The sequence below is a fragment of the Typopeltis vanoorti genome, chromosome 15 (genome assembly GCF_054136105.1).
Source record: "Typopeltis vanoorti isolate ZY-2024b chromosome 15, IOZ_Tvanoo_1.0, whole genome shotgun sequence".
NCBI classification, from domain to species: Eukaryota; Metazoa; Arthropoda; class Arachnida; order Uropygi; family Thelyphonidae; genus Typopeltis; species Typopeltis vanoorti.
The window spans coordinates 499,004-525,657 of NC_143563.1; the positions used below are offsets into that span (position 1 = coordinate 499,004).

The 26,654-nt window shown below is 35.1% G+C and overlaps 1 protein-coding gene across 2 annotated transcripts in view; it reads left to right on the forward strand.

Moving 5' to 3' along the window:
• LOC150098289 (PIH1 domain-containing protein 1-like) overlaps window positions 1-26,654 on the forward strand; it is a 212,335-nt gene that overhangs the window by 148,852 nt on the left and 36,829 nt on the right. For both annotated transcript variants that reach the window (XM_090405512.1, XM_090405514.1), the window contains exons 6-7: window positions 15,827-15,962; window positions 26,227-26,370. In XM_090405512.1, coding sequence (XP_090261638.1) covers window positions 15,827-15,962; window positions 26,227-26,370 — 280 coding nt within the window. The remainder of the gene's footprint in view (window positions 1-15,826; window positions 15,963-26,226; window positions 26,371-26,654) is intronic.

Here is a 26,654-nt window from a genome sequence, read left to right on the forward strand (position 1 = left end):
AAGGTTGATCTTTTTTATAATTTTACAAAAAAATATTTCTACATGTCTGTAGAAATGAGGAAGTGCTCATTTCCTATTCTGCTGTTTAAATTTTCAATGAGGACAAACTTTTCTTCATGGCAACTGTCTTTCTTAGTAGAACCTTTTTGTGGGACCAGAAGCACAAATGAGTTTCATTATCCAATTCCCAATTTTGATGTTTGCCAATATCACTTAATTGATTGTACCTACCATTTGAGAAGATCAGTCTGATGTTTAGTGTTAACACATCTTAATTGTCAGAAATATCTCAGCACTATCTCTAGTGTTCTGGTGCAGGGCACTAGAGTGTACAGAGGATTTGAAATTGTAAGTGATCACCATTTAGTCTTGAGCAGGATAAAATTGAATTTCATATTGAAAAGAAGAACATCTAAGAAAGTTTTAAACCAAATAAAAGTTGAGCAGCTCTCCGATGTGAATTGTAGACTAAAAACACAACATTATTTAAGAAAAAATGAAAGAATTTGAGAAGAGGAACCAAACCTTCGAGATTCAGTGGAAAATCCTGAAGAAAACATTGATTGATTCATCCAGAAAGGCATGTGGTGAGGTTGTCTGCAAGGATAGAAAAATCAGAACTGCAAGGTGGACACAGGATGTTAAGGAGGCAGTGAAGGAAAAGAAGAAAGTACATCAAACGTTCGTGACAAATAAGTCAGGTTGTGCTCTTAGAGAATACAGAGACAAAGCTAAGAAAGCTAAACACTGTGTAAAACTTGCTAAACAAAATTCATGGGAAGATTTTGGTAAGAACATAGAAAATAAATATCAAGAAGGTGGCAAGATATTCTGGAGGTTGTTGAAGAAGATCAGAAATGGAGGAAAGAGTGCTGTAAAAGAATTAGAGATGATAAAGGTGACATGAAAACTAGAGAAAAAGATATCTATGGAGTAATTACTTTGAAAAATTGCTAAATTAAATAATTAGTGATAGCATGGTGGGAAAAAAAACACTGGCCAGGCACACAATCAGGAATACATATCCATACTTGAAGTAGAAAAAGCCATCAAAAACTTGAAATGTTAAAAGGCAGCTGGAGTAGATATTCAACCAGAAATGCTGAAGTATGGAGGTATAAAAGTCTTGCAGTGGTGCACTGCATGTTCAGAAGGCCTGGATAGAAGGACGAATTCCAGATGATTGGAGTAGAGCTCTCGTACAAGTTCGGCGAGTCCAAGGATAAGCTAACAAGTGGTACATGCTTGGGCAACTCGTAGTAAAGGTGGAGTTAGCGCCGATCACTGTCCTCCACAACTGACCGCAACTACACCAACGCCATCTATCGCCAACCACCACCACTAGTAGTTCCACAAACTCTTAGATTTTCTATCTATGAGTTTTTCTTATTTGGATAAAAAATAATGTTGGATTCGATATCCACTTAATTTGAATAAATTTACTTCGCCAAAGTGAAACCTATTGGCTCTTTATCTCAGTAATCTGTATTTAAGTTTTGTAGATTCATTGTATGGTGTCAATGGAGCATTATATAAGGCTATACTTAGTCTTTGTTTGATTTGTAAATCAGCAGTTAGAAATGAAGGAAGTACAGGAAGATGACTTAATGTTAAATCTGGTGTCAGATAAGGATGTACATTATCCCCTCTGTTATTCAGTATCTATATGGATATTATGAATTATGAAGGAAAGTGGTATTAAACCTGATATCAAAATTGAAGATGTTAATGTCAGCTCTTTGCTTTATGCAGATGATGTTATATTTCTAAATAAATCTGCTACAAGTCTGTAAGATTCCCTTACTAAATTGTTAATATATATGGTATGAAGGTCAGCAATAACAATTCAAAGACAATGAAAATAGCTAGAACTGCATTGTGAATGCAGTTGATATTAGTTGATCTCTAGAACAAGTAAAACATTTCAGCTGCTTAGGCAATTTTTAGTGAAGATGGTAAATTAAATATAGAAATAGACACCAAAGTCAACAAAACTGGTATGGTAGGAAGTCAACTGAATAAATTTGTATGGAATAAGAGAGAAATTAGTCAAAACACTAAATTAGCTGTATACAAGACAGTATTCAAATCAGTTTTAATTTATGGATCTGAGGTCGGTTAGAAGTAAAACACTTGACCAAAGTAGAGACCACAGATATGAGAGTCCTGAGAAAGATTAGGGATGTGAACAGATGGCATCAATGGCAATATCATATTAAAAATGAGGATATTAGGAAGGAACTTAACAATTGCATCCAGGAATGTGTTAGCAGAGTTAATCTCAGGTGGTATGGTCATAAACAGAATTGGAGAGGTTGCTAGGCTGGCAGGAAAAAGACCCAGAGGAATACTAAGATATGGATGGATTGTTACGGTAAAAAGTGCCTTAGAAGATAGAAATATAAGACCTGTTAATGTTGGAGTCTGGACAGGTAAGAGATTGATTTGGAGGAAAATTGTAGATAGGAAGTTAGTAATGATGTAAATTTTTCATGTAGTACTATCATATCCTGTATAACCTTTGTACATATCTGGAATTTGATGATGATCTCAGAAGAATATTTTTGTTTCAGTAACATCTATTATGGTTACATGATACTCCTGTAATTTTTCTGCTAGTTTCACTTCTTTTCCATTGATACGTCTTGTGTTGATGGTGCCTATCTTGAATTTGTTTCAGTAGTTGAATCTTTGTAGTTTTTCTTGATTTTCTGATGAAAACAGTGGAGGCTTTGTTTAGCTTAATGGCAACTCAGCTGTCATTACAGTTTATCTTGTTACTATCATCATCTTTTCGTTTAAGCCAGTACACAGTTCACTTTGATCAGCCAAATCCAAAATTCCCAGCTTGTTGTTCATTCATTAAGTAGGTAGATACTTATTAATGGGGTACCACGAGAAGATGAGGATTAGGCATTAGATTAGCACCACAGATTAGTTCTCTACATTCCATAAAAGGTGCTATGGAGATCTCCATCCCTGTTATCTAGCTTTAATTTTCTTCTTCTTCATGTAGCTTCCTCAGTGAGAGGGTGCAGCACCATGTCCTTGGAGTTCTCTCTGTTGGTGGCATTCCGTTTTGTTTCTGCATAGACAGGATCACATGGCTTGAAGATATACGATCACATGATCGTATATCTTCAAGCCATGTGTATAAAAACGTATAGCAAAAAACATATATCGTTTTTTGCATCTTGATTCTTTTCCCATAATTTTTCCTTCTAAAAGTATCCTCTTTCCTGCTGAACCTCTCAGTACATATCCTGCCAATCTCATCTTTCTCTGGATCATTTCCTTTAAATGTTGCAGCCAAAGAAATTAGTATATCAAGATGATAGACATGTGAATGATAGTACACTTGAGGCGGTCTGGAGTGAAATAGTGACCAATGCAACCAAATATATAATTGGTTGCTGCTATAGGCCAGGGGGTATAGGGGATGATATTGAATTCATGCATCAGTAAATTAGTGCAATGAGTACAGGTTAGTGATTATTATGGGGGATTGGTGATATCAATTAGAAGAGGAAATATCATGTGGCAAAAAGGAAATGGAATTCATACATCTTGTACGAGATAATTACTTGAAACAGCACATAACTGAAGGGACACGTGGTGTGAGAGTGTTGGACCTGGTCATTGGTTCAGAGGATATATGCATAAGTAAGGTGTCCTTGTTACCTTCGATTGGTGAGCACGATCATGTAGTATTGACTTGGGAGGTTGCAAAATTTGTGGATTTCTCTCTTAAGAAGGGGTATATACAGAACTACAGGTTAGGCAATTATAACAAGCTTCAGAGCGAGGTTGCAGCACTCCCATGGCAGAGCATATTGCAGGAGAAAGATGTTAGCAGTGCATGGAATCAAATCAGCAGGTATCTGAGGAAGGCAATATCAGATTGTGCCCCCATGGTAAGGAAGACAAACAAGGTAGGCATTAGAAAGATTTATGGAGAATTTACAAGGAGAAAAGCGATCAGTACACCCATGAGCAGTACAAGGCTCAAGCTAGGAAGGTTACCAGCATAGTAAGGAAAGCTAAATCAGATTATGAGAAGACCTTAGCCAAGGAGACCAAGGGTAATCCCAAAGAGTTCTTCCGTTATGTGGCAAGTAAAAGGAAGAATGACTTTGTAAGGATAACCTTGGTGGGTGCTGATGGTATCGAGGTAACCAATTCAGATGTAATAGTAGAGTTACTGAGTGATCACTTTTCAAAAGTCTATCACCCAAGTGAGAATATCTCTGTAGCAATAACTAATGTTGAGAATTGAAGTTAAGAAATCAGAGGTACTTAGTATATTGCAAAATTTAAATGCAAATACTGCTGTAGGTTTAGATGGAATATCACTTCGGGTGTTGTGTGAATGTGCAAAGGAATTGTCAATGCCGCTTACTTGGTTATTTAACTTAAGTTTGAACTCTGGTGTGGTCCCTAGGTAGTGGAAGGAAGGCAAAGTAGTTCTTTGCATCAAGGTGGCTCTAAAACTGTGGTTGTTAATTACAGACCAATCACCATCTCGGGAGTGGTGGTAAAAGTATTGGAAAAGTTGGTTAAAGACAAAATTCGAGAATGGGTGGATCAGAATATGATACTCTATAGGGGCCAACATGGTTTTGTTAAAGGTCAATCCTGCCTTAGCAATTTATTAGCTTTTTATAATAGAATGACATCTGAGTTGGACAAAGGAAATGGCTACACAGTGGTACTTCTGGATTTTGCTAAGGCTTTTGACAGGATACCCCATGGAATACTGTTGTCAAATTGGAGCAGATGGGGATGGATACTAAACTGGTGATATGGATAGGAGAATGGCTCAGGGAGAGATACCAGAAGGTGTTTTATGGAGGAGCAGAGTCCAGGATGAAGCAGGTAACTAGTGGTGTGCTTCAGGGCTCTGTGCTTGGGCCATTGTTGTTTAATTTGTACATAAATAATATAATAGCTTAAAAGGAGATATTCAGTTGTTTGCTGATGATGCAATGTTGGGTAATGCAATAAAAAAATCAAGCTGATGTTGAGAGTTTACAGAATGACTTAAATAAGCTGGTAAAATGGGCAAAAGGAAATGGATGTCAGTTCAATGTGGAAAAGCATAAAGTTATGCATTTTGGGATTAAAAGATTACCAACTATGTACTACATTGATGGAACAGTACTCCAAGAGATTGATGAGGCTAGGGGACACATTGCTAAGGTGTCCAAGATTGCACATAGGATTACTTGGTTATTAAGGAACACACTAACATCCAGAGATAAAGAGGTTATTATTCTCCTTTATGAAGTGTTGATAGTTCCACATTTGGATTACTGTGCTCAGGTCTGGTCACCTGGCTTCCTTGGAGATGAAGAGGTTGTGGAAAGGGTTCAGAGGAGAGTGACTAAGTTGGTGAGTGATGTAAAAAATGCTCCCTACATTGATGGATTGAAAGCTTGTGGATTACAGAGGTTGGTTGATAAGTGGAGAAGAGGGGATATGAATGGAACATTTAAATTACTGAAAGGTTTTTATAAGATTGATGCAAGCGAAATGTTTCAGCTGTGTGATAGTGATGGAAGAACAAGAGGTCATCCCTGAAAATTAAGGAAAAGTGTGGTTAACAAAGGTGTGAGAACAAGGTTTTTCACCTGGAGGGTGGTGAATCAGTGGAATGCATTGCCTGATTCAGTTGTGAGTTCTTCGTCTGTAAATGAATTCAAGAACAGATATGATAGATATTGTTTTGATAGTTTGGGTCTCCCGCGATGAGGCTACTGACTCCGTGGAGCTACCCGTAATAATTATAATAAAGATATGTGTTCTCATTCTCTGTAAGGCACCTGTATTTGTCACATGTTCTGTCCATGGGATTTTCAGAGCTCTCCTATAGCTCCACATTTCAAAGGCCATTATCTGTTGCCTTACTCTTTTTTGAATATCCAGGTTTCCATATGTGAAAATTGGCCACAATAATGTTCTTATCATTTTTTTTTTTTGTCTCTATACTCACAAAACTTCTGAGCAGATCTTTATTTTTCCAGAATGCATCTTTAGCTATGGCTGTTCTTATTTTTTATTTCTTTATCTTGCTTTCCAGCTGCAGTAAAGTAGGTGCCTAAATATTGTATTCTATTGTATGTTCAATTTTCATATTGTTTATGAATTTTTCTGGCTTGGATCTGCTTTCTTTTGAGATTTTCATAAATTTGGTCTTTTTTGCATTTATATCTAATCCAAATTCTGTAGCTACAGTAATTTGATTAATTTTTTTCTGTTTTCTGCAATTAGAATGGTATCACAGCATATCTAAGATTGTTGTATTTTATACCATTGATACTAATTCCTATTTTTTTGTTTTCCAATCTTTTTCATCCCTGTCTCACTCTAGATATTAAATAGATTTGGTGAAAGGATACAACCTCATCTAATTCCTCTTTTTATTTTCACTAAAGAAGTCTCATCGTTAAACAGCTGCATTTTCTGTTTGGTGTAAATCATTTTCATAATCTTAAGTACATGATCTTCTATGTCTAATTTATCTAATATATTGAACATTTTATTATGTTTTACCCAGTCAAAAACCTTCTGAAAGTCTATTAAGCATATGTAAATGAAATGTTCCTGTTTCTTTCAAGTGATTTTTCTATTAGTATTTTTAGTTTCAGTATAGCATGAATGGTTCCCATTCCTCTTCTGAAGCCTTTCTGTTGTTCACTCAATTCACCAATTAAGGCTCTTTCAATTTTTTTGTTAACAATGGTTAAAATAATTTTAGATGCATGGGATATTAAGCCCACGGTTCTGTAATCTTCGCAATTTTGTGCATTGTGTTTCTTTGGAATTGGTATGCAGATAGATGTAAAAATTTCAGGTAATTGTATTGTTTTATAGATGTCCTGAATGGATTCCACTAAATAGTTATTATTGTTATTTCAGCAGCTCAGCTGGAATATTATCACACCCAGGGGAGTTATTATTAGGAAGATTCTTAATTACATGTTCTACCTCCTTTCTTGTGGGTAGAGTGGTATCTGTTGTTACGTTTAACTTAAGGTGTCGTGAATCATCTAACATGTTACCATTATCATCATCATAGAGATCTGATAAGTGCTCCACCCATCTTCCATTTATCTTTTCCTTATTAATGAGTATGTTTCCATCTTTGTCCTTGATGTTATTAGACTGTGTACATTTTGCTTTTCCATTAAGTTCTTTCACTTTCAGGAATGCTTCTCTGGTTTTGTTCATTTCCTTGTAACTCTTATTTTCTAGGCCATTCTGAGGGTATCATTGTCCCTATTAACATGATTAATAAGACTTTTCTAATTTTTCATTTATCTTTTTTTTATGTGAATTTTATCATCATCATCATCAAATTCCTGCCATTTACCCTCAGTGGGTGTACAGGATATGACAGTACTACATGAAAAAATTACATCATTACTAACTTCCTATCTACAATTTTCCTCCAAATCAGTCTATTACTTGTCAAGACTCCACAATTATCAGATCTTATATTTCGACCGTCTAAGGCACTTTGTACCGTATCAATCCACCTATATCGTGGTCTTCCTCTGGGTCGTTTTCCAGGCAACCTGGCAGAGAACACTTGTTTTGCTAATCTTTCCTCTCCCATTCTATTTAAGTGACCATACCACCTGAGATTAGCTCTGCTAACGCATTCCTGGATGCTGACAATGTCAAGTTCTTTCCTAATATCCTCATTTTTAATATGATATTGCCATTGATGCCATCTGTTCCCGCCTCTAATCTTTCTCAGGACTCTCATGTCTGCGGTCTCTAGTCTTTGGTCAAGTGTTTTACTTCTGACCCAGCTGTCAGATCCATACTTGTCATCAACTGGTTTTAACTTATTAAAACCAGTTTTAATAAGTTAAAACTGGTTTGAACACTGTCTTGTATACAGCTAATTTAGTGTTCCGACTAATTTCTCTCTTATTCCATATGAATTTATTCAATTGACTCCCCACCATACCAGCTTTGCTGATTCTGTTGTCTATTTCTATATTTAATTTACCATCTTCAGTAAAAATCGTGCCTAAATAGCTGAAATGTTTTACTTGTTCCACAGGTTCTCCATTCACAACACAGTTGACATTTTCAATGATTCTGCCTGTTTTCATTGTCTTTGTCTTTTTATTGCTGACCTTCATACCATACCTATTACAACAGCTATTCAATTTAGTCAGAGAATCTTGCAGACTTGTAGCGGATTTATTTAGATGTATAACATCATCCGCATAAAGCAAAGAGCTGACATTAATCTCCAATTTTGATATCAGGTTTAATACCACTTTCCTTCATAATGTGATCCATGTAGATAATGAATAATAGAGGGAATAATGTACATCCTTGTCTCACACCAGATTTAACATTAAACCATCTCCCTGTACTTCCTTCAATTCTAACTGCTGACTTACAACTCAAATAAGGACTAAGTATTGCTTGATATAATGCCCCATCGACACCATATAACTGCAGCGTATTGAATAGCTTCTCTCTTGACACCTTGTCATATGCCTTTTCCAAATCGACAAAACTTAAATACAGATCTTTGTTATATTCCCATGCTTTCTCGACTGTTTGTCGTAAAGTGAAGATCTGATCCTGACAGCCTCTATTTGGCCTGAATCCAGCTTGTTCTTAACCAAGCTTTTCTTCCACAATTCTTCTCAACCGTTTCTCAAGTATACTTGCATAGATCTTGCCAGGAACACTCAGTAGGGAAATACCTCTAATTCTCACATTTAGTTTTATTTCCCTTTTTATATATGGGTACTATGAGAGCTCTACTCCAATCATCGGGAATTCGTCCCTCTGTCCAGGCTTTCTGAACTAGGTAGTGCAGCCACTGTAAGACTTTTATACCACATTACTTCAGCATTTCTGGTCGAATAACATCTACTCCTGCTGCCTTTCCACATTTCAAGCCTTTGATGGCTTTTTCTACTTCAAGTATGGATATATTCCTGACTGCATGTCTGGTCAGTGTTTTTAACCACTGTGCTGTCATCACTGCTTGTTTCATTTAGCAGTTTTTCAAAGTAATTACGCCATACTTCAAGGATATCTTTTTCTTCCGTTTTCATGTCACCTTCATCATCTCTAACTCCTTTTACAGCACTCTTTCCTCCATTCCTAAGCTTCTTCAACAACCTCCAGAATATTTTGCCACCTTCTTGATATTTATTTTCTATATTCTTGCCAAAGTCCTCCCATGACTTTTGTTTAGCTAGTTTTACACACTGTTTAGCTTTTTTACATTTGTCTCTGTATTCTGTAAGAGTAAAAGCTGACTTATTTGCCAGGAACTTTTGATATGCTTTCTTCTTTTCCTTCACTCCCTCTTTAACTTCCTGTGTCCACCAGGGAGTTCTGATTTTTCTATCCTTGCACACAACCTCACCACATGCCTCTCTGGCTGAATCAATCAGGGTTTTCTTCAGAGTTTGCCACTGAATCTCCAAGGTTTGATTCCTATTCTCAAACTCTTTCATTTTCTTTTCAATAATCTTTCTGTATTTTAGTTTACAGTTCACATCTGAGAGCTGCTCAACTTTTATTCGCTTTAAAACTTTCTTACATGTTATTCTTTTCAATATGAAATTCAGTTTTATCCTGCTCAAGACTAAATAGTGATCACTTCCAATTTCAAATCCTCTGTACACTCTGGTGTCCTGCACCAGGGAGAAAACATCATTATCAACAATAACATAGTCAATGAGACTTTTCTTATTCCTAGCCGCTTCTCTCCATGTGAATTGTGCAGATATTTATGTTGGAACATGGTGTTAGTAATAACCAGTCCATGTCCTGAGCAGAAATCCAACAGATATTTGCAATTATTATTAGCTTTGCTCTTTTCTCCAAATTTTCCCAAAATATTTTTGTATGTCTCACAATCATTTCCTACTCTGCTATTTAGATCCCCAAAAAGGACCAACTTTTCCTTTTTCATTGTGTCAGTTGCTTTTTCTAAAGCGTCAAAAAATTCCTCCACTTCTACCTTAGTAGAACCTTCTGTGGGGCCATAGGCACAAATAAGTCTCATTGTCCAGTTCCCAATTCTCATATTTGCCCACATTACTCTACTTGAGACTGACTGCCATTCAAGAAGATTAGCCTCGTATTTTGTGTTGAATACTATGGCTACTCCTTCTTTTCCTTGATTGTCATTGCCTGAATATAACATTTTGTATTTATTGCTCAGAAAGATCTCACCAGTTTTGGTCTTTTTTGTTTCAGTCACCCCTATTATGTCGATCTGGTACTTATCTAATTCCTCAGCTAGCTGAGGAATTAGATAAGTACCAGATCTTTGCCATTCAGGCTTCTTACGTTGATAGTACCGATCTTTAACTCTGGTGATGTTGAGTTGGTGGTTGTTTTCAGATTTGTTCCAGTAGCTGACTTTTCGCTGTTTTGCCCTGGTTCCCTGGCGAAAACAACGGGGGCCTTGTTTAACCGGGCGACGCCCCAGCCGGCATGAAATTTTGTCATGTTGTACCATCATTTTTTATTTTGGTTTAACCAATAAGAATACAATTTGGTTGGCTAAATCCCAAATTGCCAGCCCATCCTCGTTCGTTCAGTATCAAAGTAGATACCCAACAGGGTGCACCACGAGAAGGTGAGGATTGGACATTAGGTCAGAAGCCCTGTTCGGTTCTCTGCATTCCTTTAAAGGCTATGTTTAGGTCTCCTCTCAGTTATACAGCTTTGACCCTTAAGTACCCCTGTGAATTTGAATTTTATTATTATTATTATTATCTGCACAGACTACAAACTTAACATACTACTATTGTTGCAAAATAAAATAGTAAAACTGATATTCTGAAAATAAACAGAACAACCCACACTTCTATGGGCAAGGCAAAACACAAAATATTTAAGGTGAAACATTTATGCCACTACAGAGTCATGCTAAAACATTACTTCAGTTCAACCTGCAGAACCAGAATAACATACAGACAACTTGACCTCAATCAACAAATGAGTTTCATTGTCCAATTCCCAATTTTGATGTTTGCCAATATCACTTACAACAAGGTGTCTTGAGAGGAATTCAAAAAGGCTAAACTGTGCTCGTGCTGTAGTAGTCCATGGACACATGTACTTGCCTCTACACGTTAACCGGAAAAAAGCATTTATGTATATATGTTAAAGATATCAAGCTATTTTAAACCTGGTTTTACCCCATATCCCAAGTAAGCAAACAGACAAACAAGTCAATTTTGCGTCTGCATGTGTTGCAAGTGTAACTGACTCTACACATAGCGCAAGACCAAGGCAACTCATGATAAAAGTAGAATAAGCTCCGATCACTAATCTTAATATTTACCCTTAATGCAAAGCACATCTCCTGGAGGAGATGTAGGATGTTTTGTATTAAAGGCAAGGGGCCACTACCCAGACCGGTTTCGACCTTTATTGAGGTCTCATCAGTGGGAGCCAGGCTAGAAATACCAAGATTTTAGTAATACAGAGCTTATAAGTATTTTACCAGAACAAGTTACCATAAGGTGTTTTAATCTTATTAAATAAAAATCTCAGCAGGAGATATAAATGTAGAAAGTATTTTGCCTTGAGTATAATAAATGTTAAAGATACCAAGCTATTTTAAACCTGGTTTTACTCCATATCCCAAGTAAGCAAACAGACAAACAAGTCAAGTTTGCACCTGCATGTGTTGCAAGTCTAACTGACCCTGCACATAGTGCAAGACCAAGGCAACTCATGGTAAAAGTAGAATAAGCTCCGATCACTAATCTTAATATTTACCCTTAATACATCTCCTACATTGCATCATATATCTCCTCCTGAGATTTTTATGTCATATTTTTTTGAGTCATTAACCCTCAAAAAAGCTATAACAATTTGCTAATGAACAAGATCTTAAGAATTACAAATTATTAGCAGTGTATTTATAAATAATGGCTATAGCAAAAATACTATTAATAAAGTTTTTTGTAAAACTTCATCAAAAAATAATATAGATTACAGTAAAACCATAGCTATCCTATACATTAAAGGGTTATTAGAAAAAATTCATAGAATTCTACACCATTTAAAATCTTAATGCCACTTTTAAACCACCTAAAAAACTTAAAAACATTTACTCCTCTAAGCCCCCCCCCCATTGGCTCACCCTAGAGTTTATTGTATCCATTGCGCCTGTAACTTACCTTATATTGGGGAAACTGGACATAAAATCCCTACCCATAAAAAAGAACACAAATGACTCATTAAATTTAATAATTTTGGTAAAGCGGGCCTCTCAGTTCACCCTACACCAAATTGATTGGGAAAGTACTTGTTCTTTACATCATACAAAAACTTGATTTGAATGGAAATTTAAAGAAGCCTGTGAAATTTTGATGAACCTGTCCTAATCTAAACAATAAGGGTGGCATAAAAATCCCAAGAATTTGAATGACACACATTCAGTCCACTTAAGTTCAAGTTTTCCAGCAAAACCATGACTTTAGGACTCTAAGCAATTTTTCTGCTTTTATTGGCCACCATCCAGGCTGGTTTGTTTTAATTTATATGTATACTTATATGAGTAAAATTTTTTTGGGTGAACATGTTGCTCTCTAGCTTAATTTAATTTTGTAACCTAATAGATAATAATTATAACCTAATAACAGGACTCTAGCTTTGATGTAGTAAGGTTTTTTTTCACCAGAGGTCAGGCCAGTAGTTTTAACGGTTGACCAAATTAATGTAACTTTAGCATACCATGTAGATTATAGTGCAGCTTGTTTCTTTGTATATATGTGTATACTCCAGATGATGACTTTAATGTGAAGGTCGAAACGTCGAGTAATTATTTGGGTTTATATTAAACTGAAGTTTTACTCTGACACGGTAGTTGTTTCCATAATTTTTAAGATTTTTCCAATACTTCAACAACCACTCCTGATATATTAATTGGTCTGTAATTTGCTGTCTCTGTCTTGGAGCCACCTTTATGCAGTGGAACTATCTTACCCTCTTTCCATTCCCCTGGAATCCTGCCAGAGCTGAGACTTACATTGAACAACTTCATCAGAGGCAATACCAATTCTCTTGCACATTAATAGAGTACATGGTCTTACATGCCATCCATCCAGTCCCACTGCTGTGGTCACATTCATATTTTTTTTAATATGCTTAACACCTCCTTTTTATTTACCTCAATTTTTAAATATGCATCTCTGTTACATCAGCAACTCCAAAATTTCTGCCTGGATGATACACCTTTGCAAAATGATCACTCAGCAACTCAATTATTATATTATTTTTATTTATTTATTATTATTTTTGCTTCTGTCACCTTCTTACCATAGTAATTTTTCCTCTTTCTTAGTACATAACAAAAAAAACTCTTTTGGATTTACTTTGCCATGATTAGCTAATTTTCTCTCATAATCTGATTTGGCCTTAGCAAACTTTTCACCCTTTTTTGCTTGCACTTTGTACTGCTGATCACCTTAAAATAAATTAAAGATACCAAAAAATTATATACTTGGTGCAATCTTTTGGTGCAAGTGTAAGCAAATAAGTTTGCACCTGAACTGTTTTCAGGACTGGAGCAACTCGTTTATAGAAGCTTATGACTTCACATCAGTTGCCTTAGTATTCCATAATGCAAAGCACATATCCTTAAGGGTATGTATAATGCTATGCATTATGGGAAGGGTCACTATCCAGACCGGTTTCTACCTTTATTGAGGTCTCATCAGTGGGAGCCAGACCCAGGCCTGGGTAGCGATGCTTCCCATAATGCATAGGATTATACATACCAGTAAGGATGTGTGCCTTGTATCCCATTAGTTGCCTTAGTATCCCATTATGGGATACTAAAGCAACTGATGTGAAGTCATAAGCTTCTATATACGAGTTGCTCCAGTCCTGAATATAGTTCAGGTGCAAACTTGTTTGCTTATACTTGGATAAAGGATTAAAAAGTATATAATTTCTTGGTATCTTTAATTTATAGTATAACCAAGTGGAAAAACTTCCGATAACTATCTCTAATGCTGATCACCTTTTTCTTTATATTCCCTCCACAGTGTGAGCAAACAAAGTTTGTGCCTGAAAGTATCTTCAGGACTGGGGTAAGGTGATGCAACACCAGGGCGAATACTTGCAAAGGTGGAGCAAGATACTATCACTCCTATCGCAGTATCTCCCATAATGCAAAACACATCTCCTTGCGGATATGTCTAATGTTATGCATTAAGGGAAGGGCCACTACCCAGACTAGTTTCGACCTTTATTGAGGTCTCTTCAGTGGGAGCCAGGCCCAAGTGGAGATACCAGCCAGAAGCATTAGCAAGGTCATCTCTACCTATAGGAGTTACCAAATGGTGTGCCACCTTTTTAATAAATTACTCTGGATTTAGAGAAAGATGTTGAAAGTTTATTTTTCACTTGGTTAGAATATAATAAATTTAGTTCAATCCTTTATCCTTTTTTCTTTTTTTGCAACTCTTGTTTTCTTTCTCTACTCATACACTTAATTCGCACTTGGTTTATTATCCTGATCTTGAATATGCAGTCTTACTGCTTTTTTCAAACAAACTCTGACCACTTCCCATTCACTACTTACATTTTTCTTTGTAGCTTCTCAAGCCATGACACCGCTTCAAAATGACTCGTAAGTTTGATATAATTACCAGCATTATAGTCCAACATAAACCATTTCTTGACAGAGAATTCTACATGTTTGGCAACTTCCCAGAACAAGACTGCATGGTCGCTCTCCCCAATTGAAGGGGGCAGAGCGACCACTTCTGTCTAGTTTTTTTTTTTTTTTTTTTTTTTTTTTTTTTTTTTAGCCCATACACAAGAGGTTGGTTAATCAACCTATAGTACATTAGTATATGGGTAGTGGATTAGGAAAGGAGGAACTTGTTTACATTTGATTTGAAAGACTGTATATTGTATTCTTTGGGAAACACAACAGGGGGGGAAGATTGTTCTGCAATACAGCAGTTTCAGGGATGAAGGAAGAGGAAAAGAAACTTTGTTCTGTTTGTTTCAGGGTGCACTGTAAAGGGATGTCGAGCAGCAGCTGTACATGTTCTAACGAGCTTAGTATTAAGTGGGGGAATTATTGATGCTATTTCAGATGAGCATTTCCAATGGAAATATTTGTAGAATACACATATTGCAGAAACCAGACATCTGTGAGAAAGTTGGGGGGGGGAGTTGGTAAGAGATGGGTCATTAATAAGTTTAATTGCTCTTCTCTGTATTGAGTAAAGCATTTTGAGGGAGCTTTTAGGAGCCCCATCCGATATGTGAGACCAGTATTCAATAATAGCTGGGCAGATTTGTGACTTGTATAGGGTTAACAGCTGTTCAGGAGTGCAGTAACATCTTGAGTAAAAGAGAACCTAGATTTTTATGCTGAGGATGCAGTGGTTGTGATGTGTTTATGCCAGGAGAGGCTTGATCTCAGGGTAATTCCAAGAAGTGAAATCTCAGATTGTCTGGAAATTTGGGTGTTGTCAAAAATAATACTGGGAGAAAATTTTCTTTTTTATAAGAAATAAGACATCACTGAGTTTTATTAGCATTGAAATTGACGAGGTTATCTGAACCCTATTGGAGGATTGCTTGGAGATCAGAATTGAGGTTGTTGATGGTGGCGGTTATTGTTCTGTAGGTGAGGTGAGTTGTGTTAGCGTAAGGTTTAGTTCTCCTACAAGAACCAACTTTTTGGTTTTGTTTGTCAGTTGCATTTCCTAATGATTCAGAGAATTTTTCTTCTTCAGTTTTTTTTTTTTTTTTTTTGTCGACATGTTATTTTTTTTTCTTTCTCTTTTTTCAGTTCAGTCATTCCAGAATCTCAAGTCAGAACTCAAAAAGAGAAAGAACTGCCTGTTACACCAGATTACACAATTATAAAAGATTCTCATGATGAATATCCAAGAGTACTGCTAGCAAAGATTGCTCTTCCTGGAGTGGTAAGTTTTTGAACTTAATCAGTTCCTATAATTATTTATTTACTAGTTGAAGTAATTTCTAAAAAAAAAAAAAAAATTGATGCAACCTCTTGCTTGTAGATTTATCAGTATTAATTGTTATACTAAATTCTTCCCACTTCTTTTCCAAAGTACCTTCATAGCACAACTGAAATCCAATAAAGGTCTTTTAGTTGGCAAGACCAATATTAAAATTCCATGTAGATTTTGAGGAACATTCAGCTAAAGGTTACGTTATTTCATACAGAAGGGTTTGTACCAAGAAAACACTTTCCAGTATATTAGTAATATGAATGAGCTTAGATTAAGACAGTCCTGTAACCCTGCTTTAGAGATCTAACATTGAACCGTTTCACACTGCCTTGATCTTGCACCAGGCAGTGAAATTCACAAAACATATATACCCACAGTGGGATTTGAACTGAATTTTTTTGCTTGGTACGCTGATCACTCAACCAACTAATCAAATAACTCAGCTAATTGCTCAGCCAACCAGCGCAACAAAGCACAGAGGTCAAATTGACCACTCTGTTTTACAAAATTATTATTATTTATTTATTTTAAGTTATAAATATTAATTTCACATGCAAAGGTTGCAAAAACTATAGCACATCAGAACTTGTTTGAAAAGCAAATGATCAAGAAAGAAGAAACCTATATATATATAAAGAATTGAATGACTAGAACCAAGATTTGAGTAAAAAGGTTTTAATATAAAAACACGACTAGTTTCGGCTTGTAACAGCCTTCATCAGGTGACATAATAAAAGAAAGAAAAACACTGAAACACTGAAGCTTAAATAAACTATGAACAACATACAGAGTCTCTATACATAATTGACATTAAATCGTTGTAGTTGTATTTAAAGCTGTTCTTTCATTAGTTGTATTGTTGGGAAAGTGCGTGCTAGTAGCATCTCATGAACGCCAGTACATGATTACAGCTGAATGACAATCTGGAAGGTTGTAGCTCAAGTTATTATTTAGATGAACAGGATTGAAGATGATTTCTCTAGATTACACGATTTTTCTCTCTAGTTCATCATTGTTAGTAGATTTTAATAACAGAAGATGTTAGTAGATTTTTCCCAGCAGACTTTGTGACTTTGGTTTTCATCGTTAGGATTAGCCGAGAAAAGGATATGACTAGATAATGCACTGGCTTGCTGTCTCTTGTAAGTAATGTCCCTCATGTGTTCTTCCATATGCAATTCGACAGATTTGTCTGTCTGCCCAAAATAAGGAATATCACAATCACACAATATTTTATATACACCAGGATATTTCAGTTCATGATGACAAGATTTTGGGTGGCTTGTTAAGAAACGGATCTTTAGAAGTGGAGTGAACAAGGTTCTGATATTGTATTTTCTTAGAACTTTTGCTAATTTATGTGAAACTGTACTTATGTAAGGAATAGATGTATTGCCTTTGAATCTATTTGTTTTTTCTGAGTGATGTCTAGGAGGATTAAGAAGGAATCTTTCAACAATTCTCTTGGAATATCCAAGAGAATATATTACAAGAGACAGCGAGCCAGTGCATTATCTAGTCATATCCTTTTCTCGGCTAATCCTAATGATGAAAACCAAAGTCACAAAGTCTGCTGGGAAAAATCTACTAATATCTTCCGTTGCAATGATGAACTAGAGAGAAAAATCGTGAAATCTAGAGAAATCATCTTCAATCCTATTCATCTAAATAATGACTTGAGCTACAACCTTCCAGATTGTCATTCAGCTGTAATCATGTACTGGCGTTCACGAGATGCTACTAGTACGCACTTTCCCAACAATACAACTAACGAAAGAACAGCTTTAAATACAACCACAACGATTTAATGTCGGTTATGTATAGAGACTCTCTGTAATGTTCATAGTTTATTTAAGCTTCAGTGTTTTAGTTTTTTATTTTTTCCTTTCTTTTATTATGTCACCTGATGAAGGCTGTTACAAGCCGAAACTAGTCGTGTTTTTATATTAAAACCTTTTTACTTAAATCTCAGTTCTAGTCATTCAATTCTTTATAAAAATATGTATGTTAACCAAGTTAATGATCATTCTTTCATATATATATATATATATATATATATATATATATTGAACAACTAAAAGTGGCTGTTCTTAGGAAAATATGAAAACTGCGTGGATGAAGACTGGCAAAACACAGAGGTGGAAGATAAGAAAGAGGAGGATGAGAAGTTGATTTTTTGTGTTTGTATCTGGACAGTGAACACATGTTGTAGCTGCATGAGTGTATGTTTACAAGCTTGAAGGAATTATGGCAACCATTTCAGCAGAACAGTGCTCATCAAAAATCTAGATGAGGCATAAACCAAAAACAGCATTTATAAGAATACAACTGGAGTGAGTGTCTGAGAGAGGGCTCAAGAGTTAACTGGATTAACTTCTTCTGGATAGCATTTCTAGGTTGATGTTTGATGTACCTCCCATGTGTAAAAACAGTTTTCTAAGGTAGGAAGATTTACACAGCATTAGGAATTGTACAGGTGTGAAGTAATGTCTTGAGCAGAAAAAGGACAGTTATCTTTGGATATAGTGTACTGTTGGTGTGAAGGGGTAAGTTCATCCAAGAAAAGAGAGAGAGATCTGATCTTACTTGGAGATATTGCTATTAATAAAGATGAGGAAAGGTGAAGCATAATCTTTCTTGCATGAAATAAGACAGATTGTATTTTGATGGATTGAAGTTGTCAAGGTTGTTCTTGCCTCACTGAAATATGGCATTGATTTGGAAGATCTCTTAGCTTAAGATATATGAGCATTGGCAGGTTTGGCAAACGTAAACCTGAAATGAAAAGTATAGATAGAATTTGCAGTTAATGTAATTTATGAGTAGGAGAGAGTGAGTGTGGGTAGAAGCACAGAGCTATGGGATACTCCATGAAGAAAGCAAGGCATCTACCATGACACATAGGGAATGACTAGAGAAAAAATTGACATTCCATTTGCAGATGATGAGCAGTAGTCCTTTATCCCAGACCCAATTAAATGCCCTGGAAATGGTTAGACTAAACAGATGGGCACTGTCAGTAAGAGGATTCACTGTGGACTGAGTTGTAGTCTTGAAAGAAGTCTGTATGACATATCTTTTTTAAAACCTGTGAGATTTTTCTGAGCTTCCTCTGGGTTTTTTGTGTTCTGGATTGGGGGGGGGGGCATGGGCAGAGTGTTTTGTTGATTTTGTGAAGTGGAAGTCATTAGTTAAAAAAAGTTTTGCAGATATGATTGATTTCTGTGGCAAGACTTGTGAGTTTGAATGGTTCTAGCTTGATTTATTAAAGTTTTGATCAACCTATTGCTGGGAAGGATGGTGATGTGATAAATAATATACGTACCTTGCAGTATAGGTGGATTTCTGTCATATCGCCACCACTCTCAGCAATTTGGGATAACCAAAACCTTAACAAATTGAGCTAGAATCATTTTTTTCAGTTCATGCTAGTCTCTCCACTGAAATCACTGTCATCCACAACATTTTTTTTTTAGCTGATGGCTTTTTGCCTTCACAAAATCAAAAGAACACTCTGCCCATTTCCCCCCCCCCCCCACACACACACACACAAAAAATCCAGATCACAAAAAAATCCATTAGTATTCTTTGTATTTAAGGTTTTAAAAAGGTATAACATAGATCTATTGTTAATATGACGTCACTATTCCCATTCATTTGTGTATGGTGCGTTCCTACTTTCATGCCACTTGTAGTTATGGCAGTGACTGTATGTTGTACTGTTGTTGCTGCACTAACACTGATGCTGCTTGAACTCTATCTGTATTATTCATTAGTGTTTTGAGTGACACATATTTCTTAGTTGAATGTATCCGAAATATGTGTTGGTGAATATTGATACACATTTGTTGGAAGTTTTTCCACTTGGTATACTATAAATTAAAGAAATTATCATCATCATACGTATCAAGTATTTAGGCCTAGTATGCCTGTTCCGGCCTTAGAAGTCATCGTTGAATCGTTTAAGAGGACGTCCTGGTTTTCTTTTTCCTAATGGCTTGTACTTTAAGGCTTGTTTTGGTAATCTTTCTGTTTTCATTCTTTGAACGTGTTCCATCCATCTATGTTTATATTTTTTAATTTTTTCAATTACTGGTTCTTGGTTTAATTCTTTCATAATATCTTCATTTCTTTTGTGATCAAATAGGGTATACTTTGCAGTTTTTCTCATAAACTTCATTTCTGCTGTTGCTAATCTTTGTTTGTCTTTTTGTTTTATTGTCCAGATTTCACTTCCATACATTAAGACCGGTAGGGCTAATGTATTGTATACTTTTAGTCTGGTTTGTTTTTGAACTAGGTTTGGTTTAAATATAGAGTTAATTACTCCTGTTATTTTTAAATATTTTGCAATTTTTATGTTTATATCTTTTTCATTTTCATAAGTGATCATACATCCTAGATAGTTAAATGAATTCACCTGTTCTAAGATCTTGTTATCTAATACTATTTTAGTTCTTGCTGGATCTTGTCCTTTAAAGGCCATGGTTTTTTATTTTTCTGTTGATATTATCATACCATAATCTTTGGATATCTCATTTAGATTTAAAATAGCTTTCTATAAGTTATCATCAGAATTTGTAATTATTATTTGGTCGTCTGCAAAGAGGAGAGTGTTTAAGCTAACTGTAGGTGAAAGTTTAATTCCTTGATGTAAATTTTTACTCCCTTTTATTATTATTTCATTTAAGTAGATATTAAAAAGAGTTGCTGAGAGGGGACATCCCTGTCGGACCCCTTGGTTTATCTCTCTTGTATATGATAGCTCATGATTTAATCTTATTTGTATTTAATTATTTTCATATATAAGTACTTGTGACAGCTTTTAGGATATTATTTGGTATTTGTCTTTCTTTTAATATGTTAAATAATATGTTTCTTTTAACTTTGTCAAATGCTTTTTCAAAGTCAATAAATGCAATATGTGTTTCTAAATTATATTCTCTTCTTTTCTCTATTATTAATTTTAGGCAGAAGGCTGGGTCTATACATGATCGTCCTTTTCTAAGTCCATTTTGTACCTCTAGAATAAAGTTTTCGGAATATTTCATTAGTTTGTTATTTAAGATTCTGCTGTATATTTTGTAACATGAATTTAGTATACTGATACCTCTATAGTTTTTAGGGTCATCTCTATTACCTTTCTTAAAGATAGGAATCACAATTGCTTTTTTCCGTTCTATTGGGGGGATACCAGTTAGGTAAATTTTATTTAAAAATAATAAGAGTCTTCCTTTGAATCTTGTTCTTGCGTATTTATATAGTTCTGAACCTAGCTTATCTTCTCCAGGTGATTTTCCGTTTCTTGTTTCTTTCAGGCTGATTTCTAATTCTTCTTCAGTTATTTCCTTTTCATTTTCGTTAATTGTTTGCCAGTTGTCTTTTTTAAAATATTTGTCTGTCCACAGTTCTGTGTAGTAATTTAGAAATTCTTCTAATTTCAATTCAGTGTTTAATTTTATGTTTTCTTTGGTATCTGCATTTAGGTGTTTCAAAATCTTATATACATTGGGTCTTATTTTATGTAAATCATGTTCTAAATTAGAAACAAATTTATTCCATGATTCTCTATGTCTTTTTCTGACTTCTCTTTTAGCTATGGCTCTTATTCTTTTATATTCTATTTCATCTTCTAATCTTTTACTGCTTAACCATTTGTGATAGGCTTCTTTTTTCTTTTTGATTATTTCTTTGATTGTATCATCCCAGATCTTCAGTTTTTTTCTTTTACTGAATTTTTTGGTCTTTCCTAAGCTTTCATTTGCTGCTGCATTTATAATCGTTTTTATATTAACACGTTCGCTGCCACGCTACTTCGGCATGGTCTGTTCCCCTACGCCAAGCAATTTAATTTCTTCAAGGTCAGTACAATAATCTCGTTACCGGAGGTAAGCGTCCTACGAGTATACTCGTAGTTGGCTTGTACAGAGCATATACGGTCTATGAGAATACACAGTTTTGATGCTAGCCCCACAAGCCAAGTATTTTCACTTCTTCAAGGTCACTTACAATAATCTCGTTCCCGGCGGTAAGCGTCATACGAGTATACTCGTAGCTTGCTTGTGAAGCAGGTTTACCCACTTCGAGTATACTCGTAGTTGGCAGCGAACGTGTTAAGCCATTCTATTTCTATTTCTTCATTTTGTTTTATTTTATCTAGATACTGGTTAATTCTTTGTTCATATAGCCATTGTACATTTGTGTCATTCAATAGTCTAGTTTTATAAACAAATGTTTCAATTTTTCTTTTTGTTCTTGTTACTTGTAGCCATTTAGATGGTAATCTTAATTTTATTTTAACAAGGATGTGGTCACTGCTTATTTCATATCCTCTGTGAACTCTAACATCTAGTGAAAATTTTGATGTCTTTTCATTTAATATGAAGTAATCTAATATTGATTTCCATCCTCTTGCTGCCCAAGTATATTTATGTATATCTTTATGTTTATAGAAGGAATTCATTATTTTTAGGTTATTATAAACTACAAAGTCAATCAATTTTTTACCATTTCTGTTTAGAGTGTGTTCTCCATGTATTCCTATGTTATTATTAATTTTCGTGTTTCCAATTCTTGCATTTAAGTCTCCTGCTAAATTATGTAATCATTTTTATTTATTTTATTATATATGTTTTGTAGCTGATTATAAAAATCAACATTATCCTGTTCTCTTCCTTCTTCTGGGGCATATAAACCAATTATTGTTAAATAGCTACTATCTATTTTTATTCTAGCTTCTATTATTCTTTCATTCCATAATTTATAATGTTTTAACTGTTTTGAAAGGGAGTTATGAATCCAAATCATGACTCCTGCTTGTGCTCTTTGGTCTCTGTCGACTCCACTGTATATCACATTAAAATTTTCAGTTCTCATAGTTCCTTTTAATTTCTTTTTTGTTTCAGTGATTACTGCTATTTTAAAATTTCTTTCATTTAATAACTGGTCTAATTCTATTTCTTTATATGCTATTCCTCTTACATTCCAGTTTGCTATGTGTATTATATTTTGTCATTTCCATTTTTGTTTTCCCTTTTCCATTCCAGGGTCGTTTCCCATAGATTCAATCCGATTATCTTTTTCTGTCAGCTTACAAGTATGGTTATGTTCTCCATGTCAGGGGACTAGCCTGACGATGGAATAGTTCAGTGGTAGGGCTGCTACCTTAAGGCTTCTGAACTCGCCTTCTTCCGAATTTAAACCCATAGGAGGAATAGGGTATATTGAAGGGTAGATTATAGAAGAAATATAGTAAGGTTTATAGAGAGGACATAGTTGTAAGGCCAGAAATGAAAAGACCCCATGACCCTCGAGTACTCTAATAGCACAAGGGTCATAAAGTAAGAAGAGTTGGCTGATAAGGCCTTATAGGAAAGATTAAAGTAAGTGGGTCTTCCTCAAAGTAGAAGAAGGAGAGGATAGATCCAGCTAGGGGTCCATGGGAGTGCCGCTTCCCTTACAATCAAGATGATTGCCCCTTATGGCCCTGTTGGCCCACAAGTCCTTATTCAGTATATTCGGACCACCCCACCATATATATATATATACATATATATACACACGCACACGCATGTACACACACACACATATGGCGGGCTCCCCTATCTGCCACCCAGGGGACGCGCTCTCTAGGGTTTACAGGGTCCCCTGAGAGAAGAAATTATTATTATTATTATTATTATTATCTAAGATCTCCAGGGAGTCAAGGACTCATTGAGGGAGGCTGTAAATTACCCAACCCAGCTATCATACCTACCATTGAATTCATTCACACTAGGTGCGCTCACTACCCGTAAGGCAAATTATTCCACTCACTGACTGCTCTCTGGGGAAAAAACCTAGCTCTTAACCCTTTCTTGACTGAGAACAACCTTAATTTCCATGGATGCCTCCCATGTTCTCTCCCCACCTTCCATATAACGAAAAATTCATCATTTGAAATGCTATAATCATTGGTCGATTGGTAGAGCCTCTGCTACTAATGGCTCAGTTAAGTAAGTTTGAGCGCGGTTAGTAGTTGGAAGGGGGCCAATCGTTCGATGCTGTCGGCACACTCTCCCTCGATGAGTCTTTGGACTCCCTGGAGGTGTCAAAATAATAATAATAATAATAATAATAATATAACACCCATTGAAAAGTTTATAGGCCTCTGTCATATCACCCTCCTGTTATATGAGTGGCCCCAGTCGGAAAAATTTGTGCCTGAAAATAAATAGTTCAGGCACAAATTTTGCTTGCTTACAATTGGATAAAGGATTAAATTGAGTATATAATTTATTGGTACACATTTGTTTATATTCAGTATAAATGTCTTTGTATGTGGATTATTTTCAATATTTGGCACTACCTGTGTGAAACAATTTTTTTCAAAGATGAAATACTGTTACAGATCAGCCTTATCTGATGAGTGTTTGCAATTGATTTTGATGATTCAGAACACACGAATTGTGTAAATTTTGTTTTCTATTTTATAAGTTCACAATATCCTTGATTTTTCCTCTTGGCCTATGAAGCCTAAAATATTTACTATCTGGCTATTCTCAGAAAAAGTTTACTGACCCCCTGATGAGACCACCTTGGATTTGACAACATCCCTTGCACCTGACCTGCAGACTATCTTACTTTGGATAAACAGGAAGAACAACAAATATCCATTTAGACAGAGGAATGCAGAAATTATGTCTGTTATCTGCATTACAACCATCCTAGAGTAACAGACCATGCCATTATCATAGATCACTGGATCCAAGGAAACAAAACCTCCCTTTTATACAGAAGCAGATATAAATCCAAGAGATATAAATCGAATGTTGTAATGCCACTGCATTACAACATTCGATATATCTATTTACTAAAAATCTGGGCCATCATGCGACTTCAGGATTCCATCACCACATCCACAGAAGTTCTGGTTAGGCCTGTTTGGGTCCTCTAACTTAGTTTATGTGTGCGTGTGTGTGTGTGTGTGCGTGTGCGCGTGCCTTCCTGCTGGTATGCCCATGTCATGTGCATGTGCTTAGTGTATTTCTTTGTTGAAATTACCTATTGAAAATATTGGCATAATAATTTATTAGCTAAATAAATTTAGTTACTGATTATTACCTCTAGACTTGTGTTTTCTCTACTGAACATTAATCTATTACTGATGACCTGGGAATGAAAGAGATTAGGGATCCTTACAGTGTGTTTAGCACACCCATGAAGCTGGTTACTTATACTGTACATCAGAAAGAAAAAGTGGACTGGAGGGGTTACTTATCAGTGGCGGCTCGTACATAAGCACTGCGACACTGCAGCACCCCCAAGTAAAAGATGAAAAAATTAAATTTTGTCTGTGTTTATAAATAATAACAATGTTTACAACATTATGTAAATGCAATACAGCATGTTAAAGGTTACAGCTTATGTTTTGACATTGATTGAATAGTTAATAATTGGAATTGTTCGATTAATGCTTTTGATTACGAAACAAATGCAGTGCGATCTAACTCCGATATCCGTTTGCATTTGTCAATGCACGTTACGTCATTAGATACACTGCCGCTTGCGCAGTGTATCATATGCTTGCACGTGTTATTTCTGTGAGATATGAAAAGTTTATTATCGGTGCATGTTCTTGGTGAACTATTTTTTGTAAATCTTATTTTATTTTATTAAAATAACATATAATTATTTATTTATTATAGATACAAGGCTGAATTATGACAAGTGTCACTGTTGAAAATATGAAAATAATTATATTTTTACAATTATCGTTACACGAAACAAATGCGCTGCGATCTAATGGCGATATTCGTTTGCGCTTGTCATTGCTATTGATACGAAACTTATATTATTGGTGTTCGTTCATGGTGAGGATGAAATATTTTTAATAAAGCAATTTTTTAATATGAAATTTATTTATTAATAAATTCGTTACTGGTAAGAAAAAAAAGTGTTTTTTTTTTTTTTTTTAATATATATATATATATATATATATATATGCAGCACCCTCACTTAAATTTTCACCAGCTGCCACTGTTGCTTTCATACTTATTTTAAAACAAGTGTGGAAGAAGGGGGGGGGGGATATGTAAGGACCATCTTACTGAATATATTAATTAAGGATTATTGTGTTCTTAAAAAAATTAAATATCAAAATGAAAATACAATACATGCAAACTTTACATGACAGTATTTATTTATTTTTTGCATGCCTTTCGTTTGTTTTTAGGTTTCCAGCAATCAGATAAATATCAGTATAGGTGAAGACAGAATAATTCTTCAGACAAAAGATAATAAATTTTGTTTAGATATATTCTTGCCATTCTTAATATCAGTGGAGAGGAGCAGGGCACAGTACAATTCTAAGAGTCAGGTAAATATGTGAAAACTGTTTATTACTTTTGTTTAATGAAATATTATTCAACTTACATACTAAAATAATATATGTAAGTTAATAGACCTGCTTCCATGCTGTATGGTGTGTTCCCACTGTTTATATATATAGTACATAATTCACTTGTTAGTCATATGAAGCACAGTAATTAAAGCTTTTTGCTTCACTTCTTTTTGCTTCACCGCTGCTATTTTTTGTATGATTTAATAGTACTTATTCATAATTATTTATTTTAATTTTATTTTATTATTATTTTATTGTAT